The 20298-nt window shown below is 42.3% G+C and overlaps 3 protein-coding genes and 1 long non-coding RNA gene across 10 annotated transcripts in view; 2 read left to right on the top strand and 2 right to left on the bottom strand.

Annotated features, from left to right (window-relative positions):
* SMYD3 (SET and MYND domain containing 3) overlaps positions 1-2148 on the bottom strand; it is a 377644-nt gene extending 375496 nt beyond the window's left edge. For all 4 annotated transcript variants that reach the window (XR_013949131.1, XM_080586731.1, XM_080586735.1 and 1 more), the window contains exon 1: positions 1660-2148. Coding sequence is in view for 3 of the 4 variants with exons in the window: in XM_080586731.1 (XP_080442857.1) it covers positions 1660-1823 (164 nt within the window). In the remaining variant the exon portion in view is untranslated. The remainder of the gene's footprint in view (positions 1-1659) is intronic.
* On the top strand, positions 27-10790 carry LOC308192815. The gene is made up of 2 exons (XR_013949138.1): positions 27-1387; positions 2142-10790. It is a non-coding gene; the product is annotated as an uncharacterized lncRNA (long non-coding RNA).
* Positions 3919-19226, bottom strand: TFB2M (transcription factor B2, mitochondrial; the record flags this gene model as incomplete). 2 transcript variants are annotated; one of them, XR_013949130.1, is made up of 9 exons in its annotated part: positions 3919-4879; positions 5135-11152; positions 12615-12766; positions 13503-13565; positions 14641-14730; positions 16152-16300; positions 16693-16846; positions 17770-17858; positions 18674-19226. XR_013949130.1 is itself a non-coding variant. In XM_080586729.1 (8 exons), 8 exons carry the CDS (start codon positions 19224-19226, stop codon positions 10966-10968), a joined length of 1437 nt encoding a protein of 478 aa, XP_080442855.1. In that variant the 3' UTR covers positions 3919-10965. The 2 variants fall into 2 exon arrangements, 1 of the variants encoding a protein (XP_080442855.1); XM_080586729.1 differs by having other exon boundaries at positions 3919-11152.
* Positions 19144-20298, top strand: part of CNST (consortin, connexin sorting protein) — a 55040-nt gene continuing 53885 nt past the window's right edge. For 2 of the 3 annotated variants that reach the window (XR_013949129.1, XM_080586725.1), the window contains exon 1: positions 19144-19283. The gene's annotated coding sequence lies outside the window, so the exon portion shown is untranslated. The remainder of the gene's footprint in view (positions 19284-20298) is intronic. The other variant, XM_080586726.1, reaches the window with a different exon arrangement.

Here is a 20298-nt window from a genome sequence, read left to right as displayed (position 1 = left end):
GTTTTAAATTCTCAGTGCTACTCACTGTAATTTAGATCAGGCCAAATGGAGCTACAGCAGCAGCCGGGCTGTCCTCTCTGAAGCAGCCTGCCCCCAGCAGGCATCCCCCCTGACTCAAAGGACTCAGCCAAGGCCACAGAGCAAGGCAGGCAGACAGCAAGCAGCCCTGGCCCTACACCAAGCCTAGGCCACGCTGCTGCCTCCCAGCACGCACCCCAGAAACACGTTTGCACCTTGCCACCCGTCTTCTGGCCCAGCCAGCACCTCCCACACAGCCAGGAGCTGCGACCAACAGCACTTGCTAACACAAGCTGGGAGGCAAAGTCAGTACAGAATTGCACGTCATAGCCTCAAATATTCACTCATATACAGTAAAAATGATAAATGCCAAGTCAATTTCAAGCAACACTTTTTTTTTTTTTTTTTTAGAATTTGTGTTCCTGTACTGCCCCCTAAAGATCAGAATGAAAAAACAGGAAAAGTTGTACCCAAGGCAACTTATCTGTAGTCCTAGAAGTGAGCAGTCACTGCTTTTCTCCTACTTGGCTTTCAATAAAGATCATACTGCATATTAAATGAAAAGCAGAGCCATGAAACAGTTCAGTTTCACATCCTACTTCAGCAGGTACAGGCTATTTTTTTTTTCCAACTTCCATGTGTGTAAAAAAAAAAATTATGACTACATATATCATTAGTTTAATAACATCTCTTGAATAAGAAACTGCTTATAATTCGATAAATAAGAAAACCTGTTTGCAGTTTTGATCTACTAACTCTTCACAGCCAGCGCACGCTTTGTGATGGAATCTGAATGGTGGTAAATTACTCTAAGTTTTATTTAACCTGAACTTTCTACTAATACCACTGTTAAAAATAAACTTTCAAATGCACAGCCCTTCATGATACAGCAGGTGGCAGAACCACTATTTCTCCCAACAAACCTCGCCCTGGCTACCCGTCCCTGTCCCAACAGGACGGATTTTCACTGCAGGCTGCTGCCAGCCTCCCCCGAAGCCAGCTGCCTCTCATTGCCTCGAGCCGAGGAGGTGCAGGCAGCCCCCCTCCCGAAGCACTCCGAAATCACGAGTCAGGCTTCACAGAAACATCACCTAGAAATCTTAGGTTGTTGTTTAATACCCTGGGGTTGGATGCACGTGTGACCTAGCATATAGCACCAAACTTGTCCCTAGGGACACGGGGATCGCAGCATCACTTCTTTCAGCTGGAGCTGGGAGGCTCTGCGAGGACAGGAAGCAAAGCCCCCGGAAATATGAAAAACCACGCATCAGGTACTTATGAAACAGGGCAGAAACTAGCAACATCAAACTCCTCCTCAACGCCCCGGTGACCACAGACAGGTTTTCACTGCCTATCAGCGCACGTTTCGGTACTGACGCGCAGCCACATCGCTGGCTTTCTCCCACCAACGGGAGCTGGGTTGGCCGGGTGCCCCTGGCAAGGACCCGGGGGCACACGGACGGCGCGGATCCCCCCACGCCTCACACTGCGGTGCGGGCAGCGCCGGCCCCCACCTCGCAGCACGGCACCACCGCTGCCCCCAGCCCACCCCGACCCGCCCTCCTTCCCTCCACAGCGGCGGAAGGGGCGGCGCTGGGCGGGCCGCGAGGGCGGCCGCCGCTTTCCCCCGCTCCTCCGTACCTGCGCAGGCACCGCTCGCACACGCCGCCCAGCAGCTCCTTGCTGACCACGTAGGCGAAGGGCTCGGCCCGGTACAGCAGCTCGCCGGGCCGCACCCGCCGCCGGGAGCGCAGCCCGCTGCCCTTCCCCGGGCTGCGGAACCGCTCCAGCGCCGCCGCCTCCATGCGGCCGCCACACAAAATGGGCGGCCCCCGCCGCCGCGTCACGCCGCCTGCGCCGCCATCTTAGCGCCGGCACAGTGGGTGCGCGTGTGTGCGGTGGGGGCAAGGCCGCCTGCCCGTGACACGGCTCCCGGGCGCGATTAACGGCGTGGTGCCGGTCACGACTCACCTTGTGACGCTACACAAAGCGATTATAAGCGTTTTCATTAATTGCGGCGGGCGTGGCTAATGGCAAATAGGAGTGTGGTGGTTGGGGCTTTTTTCAGTGACTTCATAACTTACAGCTTTTCTTTGTTTCTGTTTTGTTTTGATGGAACTAAGGCACTCATAAAAATTAAAAATGTAATTGCTTGTATGATTAGCAAGGAGTTGGGAAATCCTGCAGCTCCTCTTCTGGCATTCGCAGTTCCAGCAGTCCCACCTCAGGAGACACCTGAAGCAATAATGAAGCTTGCACTGCCACATCAGCCTTGCTCTGCACTGTTCTTGTTTCACCTCAGCACCTACCCAGCCTCAACACTGACACGGATGTGGAAAAAGTATATACAGAAATGGAAGTGGCATGAGGACAGGGGGAGGCTGCACACCCACGTCATACGTAGCAGAGAAATGGACCTGGGCTATGTGGGGAGGCAGCAGGCAGCCTCGTCCTGCCGGGGTGGTCTCCTCAGGCCTCATCCCAGGGCCATGTCCCCTATGGGGACACAGGAAACCACTGCCCCTCCAGCCTGGCCACCAGTGCACTTGAACACAGACAGCCTGCCGCATTCTTCAATGTACAACATAGGGAAAATCAAACTCGTTTTGTACTGCCACCCAATGGGTCGTCAGTGTCATCTGGGTCTATGAAGCTTTCATTGTTTTTAAGAGATTACATAAATTACGCTTGCTAAATGTGAACTCTACAGATAGGCTTAGTCTGCTCTTCTTTATTGTGCCTATAGAGGGAGTCAGGGCTTCTGTTTTGGAAAGGAGCACTAAATTGTCCTGCCAAATAACTCTGAAACAGGCCTAACAGTTCTGCCAAACAGCTTTCCGTTTCCAACATGTACTCACTTTTGTTCTTAGTAACAATTATTTTAGTCCTCAAATATTTTCATTCAAGCTACAACAGGCAGAGGTGACAATATGCATATCCAAAGTACTGCTACTGGGAAAAAACAAGGTAGATTCCCACCAGAAACAAACAAAACAAAACAAACAAACAAAAAATCTTTATTCCCACAGAAAAAAAAAAAGTATCCATTTAGACATTCACTTAAATGCTGCCGTTTTGTACTTTGTTACCAAAACAACTGACAGCAAACTGGTCGTCAGTCACACATATTACTACACTTAAGTGTCCCAAGCAAACTTGTTACAAGTGCTTGATTACAATGATACTGCAAGACAGTTGAGAATTATTCTCAAATATCATTAAAATATCAAACTACTACCTCTGCATTTGGCTTGTATGCTTTACTCCTTCACCTCTTTAGTTTTCTGTGTTTGCCTGTGTATGTTGTTTTGTAGAGCTTCTAAGCAGGCATTACCCAAACCCATAACAAAAACAGTAATAATGTTGGGTATTTCAACATCTGTTTCTGTATCTACAAGTCTAGATATCTCCATCCATAGTTTACACATAGGTCTGCCTACACAGGGCCACTCAATGCTCTTTGAGCAATGGCAAACAATTGAACATCCGACTCAGATGTTTTTGGAAACATCAGTCTGAATTTACTGAAAAGCATAATGATATTGTGGCTTTATATTCCACTACATGGTCATCTAGCACTTGACTACACTTAGTTGAATTAATTCCTATTATTTATTATGTGTTCTTTTACATGACCAAGTCATCCACTGGTCAGACTTCCCAAGAGCTATTTGAAATGCATGACACATTCTGCACAGACGCAGCTGTCAAGGCACGTAGTAGAGGCACTTCTGTGGGAAATACCACTTAATTGTGGCTGATGCTGCTGAATTAGTCACACTTCCTTACTGTTTGTAGATGAGACATTGTAGCAGAAGCCTAGTTTTTCCATCTCAAGACAACACATTTCACAAAATGAATTTACAATAAGAATTGCAGTAATGAAGTGACCCAGACAGCTAAACAAATTCTGATCTTTATTCATTAACATGCAATGCCCATTCCAACCAGCAAGACACAAAACTGGATTTTCTGTGAGCAAAATTTTGCTCAAAATACATAACATTAAGTTATAAATTGGTACAAAACCTGTATCACAAAAGGTATGGAGAAGGTCTCAGACTAGTTAAAAGCCTGTAAGCACTGACAGATCGTTTATGAACACAGGAATCTTTTGAAGATGTCTCTGTAACGTTGTTGAGCTAGTTAAAATTTGATTTTAAATGTAAAATTAAGAAAAAAAACTCATTGCAGAAACATTTTAAGCACAAATTCATAATAAATTCCACTCACACGCAGGCAGATTATACCTGTTGATTCTTTACTATGAGCTTCACAAAAAGCTTTCTACTTTTTCGAATCTTCCCTACACATTCACTTCCTTCAGAAGGCAGAACAAGACCCTGAAGCTCATGTCAACATAACTTCTTAGCCAAAAGACAAGAGTTGTAATTGTACTTTATATGAAAAAAAAAAAAAATCCTCTGGCATAATTGCACAGAAAAACATCTCACATTTTTACAGAGACGAATGAGTCAAACAGTTCTTAAAATGTTTTTCTCCAGAAGAAAATTTCTGACAAGAACCATTTAATTTTATTATCACAGACTTCTAAAAACCCTACATAATTATGCTGTTGCATGCCTTCGTTTCCTACTTTTCTTTAAAAATTGATTTTTCTAATTTAATCAGTTCTGGTACAAACGGCTGAATATTCCTGAGTCCATTTGTAGATCATGTGCTGGAGACCTGCGTAAAATCAAACAAAATCGCTGCCAAGTCCAATCTGGCTGATGGCTCCTCTTGCCTTCAGAGTGTGATTTTGTAGCAGAAAAATAAAAGTCTTTCCATGTGTATACTACACTGCAGCTGAAACCAGGGGAACACCAGTGCTAATGATAGCATCAGATGTTTGCCATTGCTGTAAAAATAAGACCCAAGAAATAGAGACCAAGACAATAACAGTTCTGTAGAAATGCATCAGGAGCAGCCATCCTGGTAAGGTAACTTAAAAACAATCCTGGTACCATCCTGGTAAGGTAACTTAAAACAAATTCAAAGTTATGAATCATAACAAACTCTGCACAACAATTTTTATGTAAACAGGTAGTGCTGAAGGTCTGTTTGGTAGTTGATCACAGTGATAAAATACATCAAGTGTTAAAGCCTTGCTTACTTTATGAGTAATTGGCTGTTCCATTCGCTGTACCTTAGCTACTCCTAATTTCACTTGGGTTTCCTGTGCTTGCTGTGTCTTGTGATCTTGTGATCCATCAGCTGGGGACACAGAGTGTCTATTTTTAGCAGTGACCTGTAGAACAGCATACACAAGGAAAGACGCAATAGCTATTGAGCAAGGCTACAACATGAATGAATAAACATCTCCCTCTGACTGGCTGTCCTTGCTGGAAATGTCTCTTGTTATTTCCATTCTCTCCGTTTTTACAGAAGAAAGGTACAGCTTTTGCTAATTAAAGGCTTGCAAAGCTTAAATGGAGTTTTCAATCCACAAACCCATAGATTGTGTTTAGTCTGCCAGAACTAATTCAGCAAGTTCCTCAGGAAGCCTCAGTTTCTTCCTATCACATGCACGCTTTTTAAACTACATCACACAATCTACTTCTGGAATTTTATGTTGATATTTCTATCAACGTTGTCATTATTACCTGCAAGGCAAAGCTGTAATTATTAAAATGTCCAATGCTGTACAAGCCTGGTAGCCAGTAATAGACACATTCCGCCTTAAGAACCCCATATCACGTTACCTAGTGTGTTAATCAGTACAGGGTCACAAACCTTGTGATCCTCTTCTGGATCAAAAGTGAGCTACTAACTATAAAACCCATCTCAACTGATCTAATTCCAAAGGGCAAAATTTCTCATTAACTGGGTGTCATAAGGACTAAGCTTCTTTCTGTTTGTGTTTGATAACATTTTCATATAGTTAAGAAGTAAAGCTTTTGGCAATTACTATCGAAGTCATGCAATTTTCTTTTACAGGTAGAGGAATGGCACAAATGATGAGGGTCATCAGAAGACTCATCACATGTGAAGTTACTATCAATATACAAACTGATAGATTGGTACCTTACTATGGCATGCCAAAAACCCTTTTCTTGGCAGCTCCTCCAGGAACCAGTATCTGAGAATGGAGGCAATACTTAAACAGCCCCACTTGGTAGATGTGGCTCATATTTTAGAAGTTCCAAGAATTAAATCAGTAAACAAAACAAGAAAAAACACACAACACAGCCTGGAAACAATTGAAAGGAACATGATATACGAGGAACCTTCTCTTAAGAATACTGCATGTGTTGCAACCTTTAACTCAAAGATCACAGATTCAAAGACAGCAAAACATAGAAAGAATGAAATTTCCCCCAAAAGATTGCAATCAACCAATGTAACTTTTATATTTAATTACTTTATATCTGATATAAAGTGTCATAACGCAAAACTATATAAAACACAATAGAATTGTGCAACAGTTTCAAGTGTTGGGGCAAATTTCAAAATATGTTTTATTACTTACTGCATCTCAAAGCAACGCACTTTCAGAAATGGGTAACTTTGCTATCCCACCATGATAGGAAAGTAGTTCCTGTAAACCCTGCTGTATCAAAGTGTGGAGATCATCTCTTCTGAGGTCTTAAGTGAAAGGTTGACTGAATTTCCTCCTGCGGTTTTGTTTTCTGTTTGTATAGCATTTTGGAGGGTGATCAAAATGTAAATATTAACCTACATTTGTATACTGTTTTTCTATTTGCAGATCCTATCTTTGCATTGACATGAAGCAAAAATAACTGGAGATATTTTGAGTCAATTTTCCATGAATGTATTGAGAAATATGGCAAATGCACTGTTCTGTAGAGTATATCTGTATTTATACCTATAATTTTCTTCTGGATCTGACCATAAACTGCCTGCATTACTGAACAACAGGAATGTTTTAAAATAAAAGCCAGAAACACCACGAAATCACTCTTTAGAATTTGGTTTCCATACAATGAACTTTGAAAGCACTGATAATCTCAATTACAGAGAAGAGATGTGTATTTTCTTGTTTCTTCAAATCTGTGTAGCAGGCCAGGCATTTTAGAAAGCAGAGGCTCTGAAAAAAAATCCTACTTTTCAGGCTCTTTCTATTCATCAGCATATTTACCTTTTACTTAGTAGTCATAACACTGACACAATAAAAACTGGATTAGCAAACCATAGTAATTTACAGTTTGCAAATAAACCATGTATCCAAAATGAAGAAGGAAATATCCTTTTAAAAGTCCAGCAAATCAGAATTACTAAGACCGAAACTTTAAGGCACCGACTGATGATTACTGATGACTCCTTAAAAAACACAGCTGATCTGTAATAAGAAGAAGTATATAGGCTTATGATTTTCACGCTACACTGTTTTCCTATCATTCTGAGTTAAATGGTAATACATCTGAAATCTATCGATTCGCTTTCTGAAAATCAGATCTGTGCTCCCATCTGGTAACATACAACTCTCTCAAGCACTGAAATCAAAAGTCTGGAACTTAGTGTATTGCAAAGATGACAAACGTTCTCGTTCCTTAAGCTTCTAGGATTATCAAATTATGCAGTCTGTAACACAGAGGGTGTCAAACGCATGTATCATGGAATACAGACCTAGCCAGAGTTCTACATTGGTGTCAGGGAAGCTCTGTTTTTCCAAAGCATCGCTAAGATATTTTAAAGTAGAACACAATGTCCAAAACCCTCACAACTAGCAGTCATTTCCAACTACGTGCACAAGACTTAGTAATGGCTCTTATTTTCCTTTGCCAATTCATTTTAGTAAACTTTTTTTAGACGCATGATTTGATAACTGGATAATAAACTACATACTTCAAACTTTCGTGAAACAAATTTTAGTGCAAGTTTCAAATTCAAACTGAATTTATCTGCAAATCAAACAGCTATGTCAGACTTCCTCAGAGGTCATTCCTGACAGAACCTCCAACACCATCTTTTTTTCCTTCATTCCCCCACCATACCTTATAAAAACTACTGGAGGTCTAAAAGGGATTGTGAAATTAGGACACTGCTTTCTGGTGAAACGCTGTTCTGCACTAAGAAAAAAACAGCTCAGATAGAGTTAATCCCTATCATAGAGTTAATTTTCCTCCTAGTAGCTGGTAGGGGGCTGTGTTTAGGATTTAAGACGAGAAGAATGTTGGTACCATGCTGATGTTTCAATTGTTGCAGAGCAGTGTTTACACCAGGCCAAGGACTTTTCAGCTTCTCGCTCTGTCCTGCCAGCGAGCAGGCTGGGGGTGCAGCAGGAGCTGGGAGGGGACAGACCCAGGACAGCTGACCCAAACTGGCCAAAGGGGTATTCCATACCATCTGACGTCATGCTAAACAATATATAGGGGTGGCTGGCCGGGGTGGGGGGCCGGCTGCTCGGGGATAGGCTGGGCATCGGTCAGCGGGTGGTGAGCAATTGCATTGTGCATCACTTGTTTTGTACACATTATTAGTAGTAGTACTATTACCATTATTATTTTCCTTTCTTTTCTGTCCTAATAAACTGTCTTTATCTCAAACCACAAGCTTTCACTTTTTTTTTCCTATTTGTTTCCTCATCCCAGTGAGGGGGGGAGGGTGAGCAAATGGCTGTGTGGTACCTAGGTGGCTGGGTTAAACCACAACGCCTTGATATAAAAAAGTAGTTTGAACTTTTAAGATAATACAAGAGCAAAAGTGCAGAAATCTTACAAAGTCAATAGTGAAAATATTGCTTGTAAACTGCGGAATAGTCAGGGAGGCTGGTGAGCAAATCACTGAAAAATACCTTGCTTTGTTATCAAACATGAAAATAATACAAAGTATTATATCAGGAAAGGAGCATGAGAAGTATAGGCTTTGTTAAAAAGCTTAACAAAAACGCATGAGAAGTCTTTATGCACCATTTAAATTTTCAGTGAAACTTTGCATTGTTTTCCTACAAAAGCTGTAAATCTGCAACAGCAGAAACTACCGAATGCATAACATCAGTGAACCAAATCCATTGACCTAGTTCAGTTTCACTCCCTCCTATTCTGTTGTGTTCACCGATATTCTTCACTTTTTCCGTCTCTTCCATCAATACCAAAACCACTTCTGTAATGACAGCTATTTTACTCTTCATTTCACATCTGTGATAGGGGTAAAACATGCTGCTTACACTTAAGACTTAATGGCAAAGTTCCTGTTAGCATTCCGTCTCCTCATTTCAAGTCCCCAGTTACACAATATTCCATACATTTACAGACTCCTTCTGTTACCTTAGAAGTCTCTGCATTGGCTCAGTAAATGCTATTGGACAACATAATAAAAATAAATCCTAGTGAACAATTTTCCTTTTTTTAAGTTAATGTTCAAAATGTTACTAGCAATGCAGTTAAGGAAGATTATGTAGATAGTGGTCATCTTGTATTTTATGCACTGAATAGTTTCCCTGGTATGTTGGTATATGATAACTTGCTACAGTAAGATGAAGTTATTTTATTCAAGAAAGAAAAAAAATCAGGCCAGGCAACTTTGAATTCTTTTTTAAATGTAGATGAGACAGTTGCCATTCACTGAAATCAAAGAGAAGGAATTGCTCCTGTTAATGCAAGTTTGCCAGTCATGGTCAATTTATAATGCAAGTTACCTGAGCTACTAAGATATCTGAACAGAAATAAAGCCTCAAATCTTCAAGATCTGCACCACAAGAGCAATGCTGCTCTGAAACAGAATGCAAATTAAATCTCAGCCTTTCCAGTAATTTCACCATAACAATATGAAAAAGACAGTTTAAACACACAGCAAACAGAGCAGTGGTGGCTACCAGCCTAGCTAACAAAATGAACTGAGGCTGCTTCAAGTCAATTTTTCTTCTGCAGCAGGAACTGCAGGAGGAGTACAGAGATGAATGTTTGTCACGTATATACCTCCAAATGTGCTTAAGAAGCAATGCAATCAGAGAATTTTATTTCAGTCACTGATGTTTTCCAAATTCGGAAGATAGCATCCTGAAAAAGTGTTTTATTCACTCAGCCTCCTAGAGGAGACAATGTAGGAAACACAGCCAGGAGAACCTGCCAACACTATCAGACAACAACAGAATAGTTTCACGTGAAGCCAACAAGGGGAATGAGAAACAGGTTCGAGTACGGAGGACTATAACTGAAAAGAATTTTAATAGCATATCTCTTTAAAGTAAGGTTTTATATACACGTCATACACATTAAACAATTATATGTTGCAAGGGTTACAGGTAAGATGATTCTTTTTCACAGCTGTTTATAAAACACTCAGTGTTCTGGTGACTTGGGTTTCAGACCTAAACTAAGATAAAGCTCATCTGTATACAGGTGTTTACATATGGTAAACACCAACAGAACACCCAGTGTTTTTTCATTTCAAATTTTCAAAAGAAAAAAATTGATTTTTTCCCCGAACCACAGATATAACAATCCACTTAAACTTTTCAGTTGATGTTTTATTATGCTGTCATTACCTTGCCTTCCATAAACCCACCACTCCTGATTTATTAGGATCTTAAGACTGCAAGGTTTATAGATCAGATGATAAAACAGACTCAGTGGTTGTACAGAGCTGTGTATTTTGGGAATCTGAAGGAACTTTCAAAGCACTGAGCACTAAAATACAAACCACACAAATCATTATTTGGTCTGTTATTTTTTCAAACGTTGTAAATATACAGCAGTGTAATAAGAAGTTCAGTTTAAGTGGCACATCCAAAAGCAGCAGGTCACTATTATGCTCCTGGAGAAGATGCAGATTTTATCCAGTCGGGATACGATTGTGACCAAGTAACTGTAAATCCCACAGTTCCATGGTGTATAGAAGAGCTCTAGTCACTTGCTAAGTTTACTTTCCTGTTTGGACCGGAAGTCATCTAGCTAACAATACTTCGATTTTATTTAAATCATTTCTCACCACAGTAATCTTCCAGAAGCAAAGATGATCTTCTAAAAGACAGCAGCTTTCAATTTATAAGTTTATGTTCCTTATACTTTCCAAGACCTCATCGTGGAACCAGCTTTCAGTAAACACATTAGAGTTTTGCAAAGCCTCAAAAAGACGCTTGTAGTCTTCTGGGTATAAATTACCTGTTTCAACATCTGTTGGAATTTCCAGTGCTTTCAGTAATTGGCCACCATTGTCCACGCTCCATGAACTGAAACAAACAAACAAACAAATCATAACGGAGCATTTCTTCCTGAGAAGAAACAGTATCTGAAGGTCAATTTCATCCTTTCACAGCTTCCGCAAGTTAACAACTTCTCCCTATGATACAAGTTATTTTCAATCCCTACTACAAACAGAAAAACTTCTACTAAGAAGCCATGCAAATTCCAAATAAAGCCCACACACAGATAATACCAAATAAAGCCCACGTGCAGATAATACCAAACCACATAACCCACCTCATTAGAGGGTTAGCTCCCTAGTCACCTCCCCCAGCTGCACAACAATAAACACTCTTGTCCTAGACAATAGATCCCCTGCCCCAGCTGTCAGCAACTGACATTACTGCATAAAAGGGGGTCGCTCTTCAGTGCCTGGGAAATTAAAGCCAAGGTCATCTTCAGGAAGATGATTCGGTACAGCATGCAGTAGCGTGGCTTAAACCTCCCAGGTATTTTCTTCTATATATAAACAGATCTATAAACTGTCTCCACAATCACATCATTGCTATGAAAACTAGGCCTTTTATAAATGTGCATACACATTAACTATTTCCCAGACGAGAGAAGGGGATATAAATATACAGAAGATGCACATTAGAAGCCTTCAAGGTTAGCTCTGCTTCCTGGCTGAAAGACTGAGTGTAAACTAGGTACACCACTGAGCTTTAAGAAAGAAATCCATTAAAGCTCTTTGCACGGGTTTTTTTTTGTGTGTTTCCCATCCCCTTACATCCCCCCACCTCCTTCCTGGAAATTTGCATCCATTAACCCCTACCAACAAATGAGAAGTACGTTAATTACTTTCATCAACAACTTGAAGCCAATACTTCAGAGAGTACAAACGCTTCACATTTATGGGAACAGAAATCTAGTGATCACATTGCAAAGTGAGTAGCTCCAATGTCATATCAAAGGGAATAAATAAGTACAGACAGCGGCATAATTGGTAAGTAAGTCTAAAGTCTGATTTTTGAATGCAGTAACAGAAAGCCATACGAGGACATCCCCACTCAACCTTCAATAACCTTCAGCTATTTTCATTAGCACTGCTTTGATGTTTCTTATAATCCAAAACTCTTCTGCAGCTTTTTAATTTTTATACCTGCAAAGACGTGGTGACTTTATTGTTATGTCTAAACTGAGTAAAAATTTCTTGCACGCACACAAGCTCACCCCCATTAGACGTGCAGTAAACGTCTGTAATTCCAAAGTCTACATACTTGTCTACCTTCCTGCCAAACGTCAAGTTTTTATCCTCTATGAATAAAGGCCAGGTACTCAAAATACTGTACTTGGGCTGGAAAAATGAAAACTTCTTTTCTACACATAGATAATTTTAAAAGATGCTGAATTTCATCTAAAATAAATACTGCTTTGAGACAGTAGTTCAGCATTTTCCCTGTATTTCTAAAGAAAGTGTATAAGAACCCGTAATTCTTCCATACTTACTTTAATCTATCAGTAAGTCTACATTTGCGTTTAGCAAGACACTGCTTCACCATGAAAATGAAGGTAGCTGAATTCACGGGCTTCAAGCCTCCTGAAAATAGATCTCGCTGGGGAGTCAGTCGTACCAAACATAAATGGTCATTTGGCAGCCACTGCAAGAAAAACAAAACAAGTCATTGAAAATTAGTCATTTTTAAGACAGTACTAGTCTTTTTCTAAGAGAAAGCATTTCAGCTGGGCCAGCAGTAACATTTCTTAAAGAGTTTTAGAAGATAAGATAATGACATTGGAAGCAGAAGCTATAAAATTTTGTTCTGTAACTAAGATAGCTTTACTTTTTTTTTCTTTTTTTTTTTAAACATGAAAGGAAATAGGAAATCAAGCAGATACACGATGACATAATTTTAATTTTTTAAGATTGTATTTTCTTAGTTGAAATAGACAATACAGGCTTCGAGATCCACACTTTTCAGCGCTTAACTAACACACAGAATGTACGTTGGACATGTGAACAACCACTTTGATCAAAACCAGCAGCATAATGATTGTGCTAGTAATCGTGGTAACAGTTTTTGTATTCAAGCAGGTAGATGTGACCCTGACATTAATTTTAAATAAGATTTTACCTGTTCACATGCCCTCATGATATTCATTTACTGTATTTTTCCCATCATATACACACTAGTTTATCTCAGTTTCTAAGATCGCAGCAATCCTTCACCCTCTTCACCTTCTACATGCTGCCCATGAGTTTTAACTAGAACACTTCTTAAAAAAAATGCACTATTCACAGCCAAAAGATGTATGTGTGAACACTGTCATAAAGTTATTTTTAATCTTTAATTAAAGGGGCTTAGCTGCATCTCTGAAAGGAGAAAATGATCTTACCGTGCTCTTTGAAACTGCCAGTCCCTTGTTTCTCAAATTAGTTACAAAGGATGACCAGGGTTCCTATGAGAGGAAGAAAACACATTACAGAAACAAAGTGCTTTGTTAGAATTTGGAAAAACATTTATCATCAATCCTATCAAATTCGAAGCATACTCCATTCTAAGCTTTGTTTTAAAACCATGTAAATACATTAGAAATATATATATATATAAAATTCAAGCAACATACACACAAAGGCAAGACTGAAAATGCTATTTAGCCATGTTCCCGACAAAGTATCTGAGTAGCACTGCTAAAATTATTTATAATCAAATAGCTTGCATATATTACCATGCATAACTGGGACTGCTCGTTGGTTTCAAATTCAAAATTTGAACCAGAGCTAAAAACTGGAAAGAAACACCTAACCCTAAGATCTGCTGTACTGAGTCTGAATAGAAGTCTCACCAGCTCAACAACTTGACTCCAGAAGCAGCTACAAGCAGATGCAAGGCAGACAGTGCATGGCCAGCCCATGCCTACATAATTGTTCCTTGAGCATCATCATATTCTTCAACTCCACCATATTTAGAAATGTCCTCTCTATACCTCATGTTACAAGCCATTTGGAGGACAACAGATAATGAAACTTATGATTTTAGATCAGCATAGCATTTAAACTATGAAAGAAGCTCCTAGAAAAAACAGGGCACAAACAAAAAAAATCTTAAAAGAGTAAAGCAATTGAAAGTTCATGAACAATTTCAAAAAACGTTTTTAAACTAAACCATAGCACATTTGACAAGGTAAGACAATTCTTGACTAGCAGGAGAAGCAGGCTTGCTTTGCAAGTAGAAGCACCAAAACTGAAAAAGTATTTCTACTGAACATCGCTCAGGAAGGTGAAAGCACGCATGATGTCAAAACGCAGAGGACATGAAGAGCAGACTGTGACAGATTGGAAGAGCAGCCTGAGTCTCTCAGAACACCTAGCAAGACAGAAAAGACTTGTCTATACCCAAAAGTTTTCATTAGTGCTCCACTAATTTAAATGTCAAATTATCTTCCAATTTGATTACAATAGCAAAAACAGTATAAACCCTTTTCTATAAGCACATTTATAGCATGAGCATGTCAGTTGGTACAGCAAACTTACCATATGCAGTAGCTGAATTTCACATCCTACTTGGCAAAGCACAGAAAGCGCTTGATAAGCCCTCGATTCCCCAGGCTTTGCTGTTAATACCTAACAAAATGGCAAAGCAGAAACATTTTTGTTGAAAAAAAACTAGACTGCTTCTTTATCTAAGAAAAATCCTTATGATCTTAACAAGTGGTAAGAAATTCATAGTTAAGTCTGAAATTCCAAGACTAAGTTACATTACACCCCCAGTTTCTGTGATTTTAGTATGCTTGTTAGAAATTGCAATTAGAAGACTTTATGGCAATCTAAGTATTGATTTGCAGCAATTATTTGGATAACTGAACTGAGTAGGAATTTCCAGCTTATACTTTCAGACCCCTTTTAAGCCAGAGAAGAGTTTCATACAGAAGAGAAAGAGTGATCATATTTTGTTTTAAAACTGTAATGTGGGCAGAGTTCATAGCTTGAGTTCTTCCCCACTGATAAGAGAATATTCCCAGTAAGACACACAGAGTAAGCCAACCATCTCCCTGAACATTAAGCAGCTTGCAGTCATCCTCCTGATGTTACAATATTACAGATTAGACAACTCAGTGCAAGAAAACAAAACAAAAAAAGAAAACCCCCACAGTTATGTGCAAACAGGGCAAAGAAGTCACAAAATGAAGACAACTTTTCACAGATTTAGAGAGCTTTGACATAAGTTTAAAAAAAAAAAAAGAAAGGAACCAACAGTGCCCCTTAAAAAAAGGTCCCGATTACTTTTACTTTGGTACACAACACTCATTTAAGAGGATTCACAATAAACACAGAAAAGTTAATTAAAAAATACCCTGACTGCACTAAAATGACTAGGCTGCCCTCTCTTTGTTCAAACGCCTAGCCAGTAAAAACGCAACAAGCGGATATTCCAGTGGTTGGTATCCAGCCTATCATTTTGCCAGAGAACATACTTAGACTTTAATTTTTTCCAGTAGGGTGACAGAACACAGCTTGTGTTGGCGCACCTGGAAGTCTTTCCTTACCTCGAGTAACTCAAGATTAGTGCCTTTACGAATCTCAGTTTCAAAAAAGAAAAGGTAGCCTTGAACTAAAAGCACAGTTCTAAGAGTTTGAGACAGCGCAAATAAGGAGCACGTAATCTAGAAAGCTACTCTGCCCCTCAGCATACAGAACTTTAATAAAAAGGTGTGTAATTTACTCATATTTTGTCTCAATTTTTTTCAGAACTGCATGCAAAGTTTGCTCAAGTGGACAAGTGCATAAAACTGAGCATGCGATTTAGTAACGGAATACTCTTCAAGAGAACTTGTCAATTCCCTCTTCACTGACCCGCAATTAGGAACCGATTTTGTTGCAAAAGCATGTTACAGAATTTAAGCACCTCGGAAGTTATAAGATTTTAAAATTCTGTCCGAAAAAAAAAAATCACTAGCAAAAAGATTAACTATGCAATATAACTGTTTGGGTGTACTGTGAAGCACTACTTATTCTCTACTACCTTCAAAAGCTCTTGCACATACCTTGTACTCTTTTTCACTTATAAAGATGTTGAGCTCTACTCTTCCATATCTGAATATGGAACTGCCTTCATACAGGATAAAAAGTAGCCTCCAAAGTGTGTTCCTTTCCTTTTTTTGTGGCAAGATTCCAAAAATTTTCACAGGTACATCTGTTTCAATAGTGTGCAAAAGTAACTTTAAAATTTTGCAACATGTACTGGAAAAATCTCATTAATGCTAACGTGTAGTTTACAAACAAGAAAAAAAAGCTCATTTTATTCAAGAATGAATAAAATTCAAGCTTTATTCAAAGCTAAGCCTTGTTTGCATTAGACTAAGCCTTTATTACAATAAGCTAATAGCTGAGATTTCATATTGCCATTTTTTGGAGCTATTACGAACCTACCTAAAAAAAGCTGAAATTTAGGAAATGATCAAGTATTACCCATGAATCCAATACATATATCAAGATACAGCATACACCTCAAGTCCCAAAGATTTTTCCAAACTGCCCACGCAGCCTTTAAAAGCATTTGTAACGCGTGTAATCTTATATACATACCTGCTCTCCAAGGAACTGCTGCTATACCCATGGCTTCAAAAAGCTGGTCAGAACACACAGCAGGCGGTTTCACTGGTCCAGTGACCAAAGGATCCAGTCTGAAGAAGTCACCATAAATTACCTTTAGTTGTCCATCCAGGCTGTTCTCTAAGGACTGAACCAAATTAAGATTCAGTTGAAGAAAGCAGTAAACTGCCCTACGAAACACTCAACTGAGATAAGAAATTGTTCAAGCGCTACAGAAAATCATCCAGTCAGAAAGAGTCAGATCTCAGAGCTGTATCTTATAACTGACAGAAAAAAATAACTTCCTTTATTATGCAAGACATTTCTGTGCTGCTCGGTTGGAGCTTTAAACCCTTCCCCAAACTAGTAGTATGTTCTGCAGTGTTGCGAAAAAAAATAAAATATATATATTAAACCGAGCAAACTGCTACATTGAGTAATTTACAACTGAAATTCTTCATATATGCAGAGAATGAGAGACTTATGCACAAAACGCGCCTTTCATGCACATTTTAAAAGAGGTTAGAGTCTGAAGCTCCTAATCTCTACTTTACTATAACACCTTCCTTCTAGTGCAACTTCTAAGGCTCTGTCTGACAACCTCTGAAAGCACGCAATGTGAAGGTGAATACAAGAGGTAACACCTGTTGGTCTTAATACTGCCAGCCAGCCACAAGACAATACATTAACTAATACCATGAGACAATAAGAATAACCAAGACTATCTTTACAGGTTTTTGGAAGCTACATACAGACATCCTGCCTAAACATACACAACTACAATGACTCTGCTTAATATTAGCCTCAAAAATGCATATATGAAACTATGAACTTGAATTTGCACGTACTCAAGATGTCAAATTAATTGGTTATAAAATAGTCAGACTGTTGCTGACTGTTCAGTGTAAAACCAAACAATACTTACTATTATTAAGCATTATTTCAGATGTTGCAAGTAACAATGACTGGCTAATTCCTTTTTGATCCCACAGTTATTATGTGTTCCGTAATTAATGTCTCATTTTCCTCTTAATTAAATTTTAGAAACATGCTACCAAACCAAAAGTGTACCTGTAAGTTTGGAAGGAAAACTGAGTGACTTTCTAAAGCTACCACTCTAACACCTGCATTGAGTAGAGTCCGGGTCAAGATTCCAGGCCCTGTAAAGAGGGGAAAAAAAAATACATATTTTTTAAAAGCAATTTTCCTTGAGTGATTTTTCCAGTGCAACAGTTGGGGTATAGCACTTTCAGTAAGGGGGTAACTCATTTTACTTACTGAAAAAGAACGGTTCGAAAACAGACTTACACAGTCTCCCTTAGGTTACTCAGTGAATTACACTAAGCACAGCGTTACAATTTGATGCAGAGGACCATCAGATATATCTGAAATACTTCCCCGCTTTTTCTTCTGCCAAATGAAATATACTTTGGAACCTTACCCACATTATCACTATGGGTAAAACATCCTCCCTGGAGACTGTAACTAACTGCAGAAGGTAACTTTGTAAAAGGGCCTGCAATCTCTAGGCCTGCTGTTATTGGCAGAGATAGAGTTTGCCTCCAAAACCCAATACAAGAACTTCAATCTCTACTTACTCTATGGCAAAATTTATCCTTAACACCAATGACTCGAGTTGCAATGGTACGCACTCACATGCTTCCCCCAGAGCTCTGCATTGCTGGTCCCAAAACCCCATTTCAACGTGCCCACAAACGGCGCTGGGATCCCCGCTGCCGCCCCGGGCACAGCGCAGTCACGGCCCGGGAGGGCAGCAGGGTGACTGCCAGCAGCCGGGGCAGCGCCCGGCCCGGATCCCGCAGCCGCCACAGCAGAACCCGGGCGGGGAGAAGCAGGGCCACGCTCCCCCCCCGCGGCCCCAGCAGAGCCGGGGGCCCCTCACCACCGGCGGCCCCGCCGACCCCACAAGGTCACCGCGGCGGGCCGGGCCGGGCCGGGCCGGGCGCCGACTTACCGGGGCCGCACTCCAGCACGACGGGCTGGGGGCCGTGCGCAGGCCGCAGGCAGCGCTGCACGGTGCGGGCCAGCCGCGGGCAGGCGATGAAGCGGCGGAGGGGCCCGCCGGCCCGCCGCGCCTCCTGCACCAGCCGCTCCGCCTCGGCCGCCTCCGGCACCCGCAGGCCCGGGCTCGGCCACTGCCCCGCGACCCGCCGCGCCGTCGCCCAGCCCGGCGGCCGCAGGCAGCCCAGCAGCGGCCGCAGCCCCGCCGCCAGGAGCCGGCCGCAGCCGCCGGGGCCCGGCGGGGCCCGCGCCGGCCGCATGGCGCCCCGCCGCTGCCCAGCGCCGGCCGCGCGGTCTCCCTGGCAACGGGGAGCGTCACTTCCGCCTCGGCACGGCGCCTCTCTAGCGCTCTTCCGCTCTATGGTTGGCGGGGCAGCCGGAGGTCTCTCCTGCCGCCGGTGCCTCTCTATGGTGCCAGCCCCGCAGCGGCGCGGCGCCCAGCGGACGGAGCCCCCCGCCCGGTACCCGCCGCGTACCCGCACCGCGCCGCGCCGCGCCCGCGCCATGCCGGCCCGCAGCTCCCCGCCGCCCTCGGCGGGCGCCTGAGCCGCGGCGGAGCCCAGGTGAGTGCCGGGGCTCCTTCCCGGCGGCAGGAGGCGGCAGGAGGCGTCCTCCCGCTGCCCTCCCGCCGCCCTCCGCTCCCCGGCCGGCGCCGGGGGCTGCCCCTGCCCCTGCTGCCGCCGTTACCGCCGCGGTGCGCCCCGTTCCCCCGGCGCTGCCCGCCCGCCCGTTCCCCGGCGCCTCCGTAGCGGGGGCTGGCTGGGAGCCGGCCCCGAGGCGGGCTCGGGCTGCGACCCGGCAGAGAGCGGGACGGGAGCCCGAAATGGGGGGAGCCCGAAATGGGGGGAGCCCGCGGGGCTCCCGCAGGAGCTGCGGGCGATCCGGTACCCGCGGGGGGGGGAGGGCTGCAAAGCGGTGGCCGCCTGGTCCTGTGGCAGGTCCTCACCTCCTTACGTCTCCCAAAGGAGAGGCTGCCGCATGGCTGCCCCCCAGACATCACGGTGTTTTGTGCGACGTAGCGCTGCTACACAGAACTTGGGCACGAAGCTGTGCCTTTTCTGCTTGTTTGGTGTGTCTGCGTGTAGCCCGAACAGGGGCCGGGCTCCGTTTAGCAGCCCCTTGTTGAATGCAGCAGTTCCTCGCATCTGCAGGTTGTTTTTGAGTGCTCCGTGGTGTGTGTGTCTTTTGCACCGCGCGCTGCTTAATGGTTTTCTCCGTGCCTTAAGGGAGATGGGCAGGATGATGGGATAGACCTCAATCCATTTTTAAACTGGACTTTGTGTTTTTAATAGCTTTTTTTTTTCCTCTCGTACTAATTAGTCTGTTAATTCGGTAATTTGTAGGTCTTTCAGAACATCAAAAGGAACTCGGTTTTCTTAGGCAAAGTGTTCGGTAATGCCCTAATTCAGCATCCCTTACTGAAGTTTGCGCTATGGCCACGGAAAGCTTAGGTGTAGTTACTATATTATCAGTTTGTATTCCATAAATTGTAAGGATAAGTAAACAATTTTGGAAAATTTTGTTCTATTGAACTGACCGACCCTTTCTACTCGGCTCTGGTGAGGCCGCACCTCGAGT

Source organism: Anser brachyrhynchus (genome assembly GCF_964034855.1).
Source record: "Anser brachyrhynchus genome assembly, chromosome: 3".
Classification (NCBI taxonomy): domain Eukaryota; kingdom Metazoa; phylum Chordata; class Aves; order Anseriformes; family Anatidae; genus Anser; species Anser brachyrhynchus.
Note: the sequence above shows the minus strand (reverse complement) of the source record. Positions and strands in the feature narration are given on the sequence as shown.